Source organism: Bidens hawaiensis, unplaced genomic scaffold (assembly GCF_021521415.1).
Source record: "Bidens hawaiensis isolate Kalapana, Puna unplaced genomic scaffold, B.hawaiensis_p1.1 tig00006538_1, whole genome shotgun sequence".
In the NCBI taxonomy this organism is placed as follows: domain Eukaryota; kingdom Viridiplantae; phylum Streptophyta; class Magnoliopsida; order Asterales; family Asteraceae; genus Bidens; species Bidens hawaiensis.
Window position 1 is genome coordinate 658,867 of NW_027491440.1, and position 4,116 is coordinate 662,982.

Here is a 4,116-nt window from a genome sequence, read left to right on the forward strand (position 1 = left end):
GGATTTTCACATAGTCTAAATTACATTCCGGTCAAATTTCAGTTATGTTTCAAAGCTTCTGAAATTCGATATTTTCATTAACGAGTAAGCCAACCTCTTACCATGGTAAAATTTTTGTATTGATCTTTTGTTTTTTTATGTGCAGACATGAGTTTTTGTGTTCCAACAATGAAAACACTAAAAAAGCTTGCGGCGAGAATAGCGAAGCTGTTTATGACTCATGGAAAGGTTGAAGAGGAACGAGGCCCGTTTTCAAAATCTAGAGTTTTTTACAAATTGTGGGTTGTAACCGCTGTTGTGGTCTTTGAAACAAAAACCGGTTGATACTCAAAAACGGGAAAATCCTAGCTAGCATCGGTTTATCATGTAAGCGATTATTTAAATTTTGACAGCTTGTCAATCTTCATTGACCTCACTAATTGGTTTCTTACTTTGATTTTGTAGATTTGATGGTCGTGTTTTTCTCGATTTTATTAAGATTCTGATTCTAGATGTTTTCGTGTTGTTGAGAAGACCGAGGAAAAATAAGAGTTTGTTAGTGTTTGAGCGTTACCGGAACGGTACTTCTTTTAGTTTTGGTGATCATGTATCAAATTATTCGGCTGTTTTTATATATATGTTTCCAAAAAAATTGATTAGCTAGATTTGTAGCTTTGTAGTAATGTTAACATGCTACTATAAAATATGCAATTTTCGTTATATACATCTTTAGATTGTCGTATTGCAAGCTATATATGGATCCCGCCGCATCGCGCGGTTTACCTACTAATATATATATATATATATATATATATATATATATATTTTGAGTTCTTAAAACTCAGAGAGGTTATTAATTGAAATCTCCCCTATATATATATATATACACACTACCAAGGGTTATTAATTATTCTTCAAACATAGTAAGATATTAAAAGTACCCAAATTTTACAGTCCATGGCTTTTACATAAAACGCAAACCGTTTGTTACAATTAAAAACTTACCAAAGCGTAGATTAAACAAAAAACTGAGTGTAAATTTTAGAACTTTGCCATTTTAAAACAAAGGGGAACATCTAGCCCACGGTAAATGACAGCCACTATTTTCTTACCAAAAGAAAGCCTCTAGCTTTAAGCATTTCCAATATCTAGTCTTCCCACGATGGGAAAGACATCTAAATTTGGCCATCATGCATCGCGCAAGTTATGCATGACGGATGTTTTTGTTAAAACATGGCCAAATTATTTAGTTTCACAACCCTCAGGGATCGTTGGTATCGCTACTTCTTCTCTTTCTCTGGCCTCCAATCTGTATCAACGGATCTAGGAGATGGCACAGTCATGCATTGTTGGATCCCAAGATCCTACAAACCATGGAAACCTAATCTCCTCCTCCTCCTCCTCCATGGATTTGGAGCCAATGCCATGTGGCAATACGCTCATCTCCTCTCTCACTTCACCCATAAATTCAACATATTCGTGCCCGATTTACTTTTCTTCGGTGGCTCGTTCACCAAGCGACCCGAACGGTCCGAGTCATTTCAGGCACGGTGTGTGATGAAGATGTTGCATAACGGGTTTGGGGTGAGGCGGATGAGCCTTGTGGGAATAAGTTACGGTGGGTTCGTTGGGTACAGCATCTGTGTGCAGTTCCTGGAGGCGGTGGAGAGGCTAGTGGTATGTTGTGCCGGTGTGTGTTTGGAGGAGAAGGATTTAAGGGATGGGCTGTTTAGGGTTTCCGATGTAGAAGAGGCTGAGAGGATTTTGTTGGCACAGACACCCGACAAGTTAAGGGAGTCGATGAAATTTTCGTTTGTGAAGCCTCTCAAGGGAATCCCAGATTATTTTCTAACAGATTTTATCAATGTGAGTGTAAAATTTCCTTCATTTATGCAGCTACGTACTTTTCTTCTTTAACTATGCTGTTATTACATCAACACAGAAACACATGTTTTTAGTTGGTTATTTTCTTTAAGTGCCACAGCTAGTTAGAGTGTAATATATATTTGACTGTTATAAAAGTACTCAGATACTATATATGAATCAAAGAGAAACAAAAATAACTCAACAAATTTTGGTGACCGGGTCGAGCAACCTTCTTTGTTCGGCTATTGAGAATTAATGTTTTGAAATATGTATATTCAAAAGAACACATTTGACCCAGCCAGCTAAAATGACCAAAATAGACATCTTTGGCTAAAAACTTTTCAAAATAGACAAGCAATAAAAATCCAACAGAAATAAGCATACCGAATAAAATGAACATTATAACAACACTACGTTGTCAAAAACATGATTGTATATAATATTTACACAAGAAAGAGTTTGAAAAAACATACCTAAAAATTAAAATCGAGGTTGTTCTAGGGACTTGAGGAGCAGATGTCGTCAGTAGTGGGGCAGTGATGATTATATAATATGTATCAAAGCTAAAACAGTAAGTAAATATGCTTAGAGGTTTCTTAATGAATAAGAAAACCAAAACATGTTTGCTGAGCCTTTCATTTGGGCCATGCAGGTGATGTGTACAGAATTTGTAAGAGAAAAGAAGGAACTAATTCACTCAATTCTCAAGGACAGACAACAATCAAGATTCCCCAAGATTGATCACGTTTGATGTTTTCTTTTACTGCCTTAAATCCTAATTTTCTAAATATTGAAATGACAACCCATACAGTTTCTCAACCGTATTAATAATTGGGCAAGATTTGATCATTAGAATGCAAATTAAAGAATAGTTTGATGTACCATCTTTTAATGCATACTTCATAATCGTATGTATATTTGTTCTTGAACAGCCCACATTGATACTATGGGGAGATAAAGATCAAATTTTTCCCTTGATCCTCGGTGAAAGATTAGCGAGGTGAGGCTTGAATTTGTTTATAAGTCGCACTTCAAATTATTTCTAATCAAACTGGTTTCGTTTATCATACAGACATTTGGGGGAAAATGCTAGATTAGTAGTCATTGCAAATGCTGGCCATGCAGTCAACTTTGAGAAAGCCAAAGAGTTTTCCAAACATCTCAAAGACTTCCTATATGATGATTCGTTTTCTTCATTATCTGATTCTTCCTTAAATAGCCGGAGAGAAGATGCGTCACACTAAGCACGATGCATTACTTTTCAAAATGTTCTCACATACACATGAATATGTATTATATCTACTCATGATTTTAGTACCATATTTCTTGATTGAATTGATGAGAATTCCTTCAAACTCACTAGTGTACCTATAGATGAAGTTGTTGTAAAGTGGCGGTTTTCTTTTATTAGTTAGATCAGAATGTGGGTGTATAACAGATGAAGAATACAATAATTCATTATCACCCAGAAGCGTACGAGGGAAGCATAAACCTTGATATCACTTAGAGAAAACATGATGGGATAGTCATAATTTATAAATACATGAAAAAAAAAAATAAATAGGTTGTGTTGTTACTTTATAAAGTTGTAGAATCATCTTCATGGTAATTATGTTTCTTCATGTGTAGCTATGTTTTTTCATGAGTAATTATTTTTCTTTATAAGTAATTAGATTTTTTCATGCGGGTCTAAAGGAAGATTGAAATCTTCTCAACCTCCTCGGAAAATGCTAAGTACAAAACTCGAGCAAACTCAAGCACCCCAAGAAAGGTTTTTGCTTCCTCGAGCAAGATATCTTATCCGAGTACGATATCCTTCATGAAATCCTTTAAGTGTTGGCTTCAAACAAGCTGCAATTCACTGAGCAAGGTTGTTCTTCTGTCAAGCATGGTTTACTGCCGAGCAACCAAGTGATATGCCTTTGCTTAAACTATGACCCTGAGCAACTTAGTGGGTTGAGCATGGATGAAATAATAAAGATGGATCTCAAGTATGCTTGTAGGGAGTCTATGAAAATTATTTTAAGTATTACTCCGAGAAGAGTCAATCTCGAGTGAGCTATAGTATCAAAGTATACTAAGTTTTCTCTAATAATCTTTGGTGTATATTGAAGAGATTCAGTGAAGAACTTGTTTGCTCATGGGATATCTTCGAACAAAGTTTGGACTTATCATGAAGATAGAAGCTTGCTTGAGAGGAATAATTTCACGGGAAAATATTCTAATAAAAGTTTACTCGAAGTAATGTTCCAAGCATTCCTAGGATTACAA

General features: G+C 35.4%; 1 protein-coding gene across 1 annotated transcript; it reads left to right on the forward strand.

Annotated features, from left to right (window-relative positions):
* Positions 1–1,073: 1,073 nt before the first annotated feature.
* Positions 1,074–3,186, forward strand: LOC143632882 (uncharacterized). The gene is made up of 4 exons (XM_077101300.1): positions 1,074–1,845; positions 2,498–2,590; positions 2,778–2,845; positions 2,918–3,186. The coding sequence occupies exons 1-4, from the start codon at positions 1,213–1,215 to the stop codon at positions 3,087–3,089; spliced, it is 966 nt and encodes a 321-aa protein (XP_076957415.1). The 5' UTR covers positions 1,074–1,212; the 3' UTR covers positions 3,090–3,186.
* The last annotated feature ends 930 nt before the right edge of the window (positions 3,187–4,116 follow it).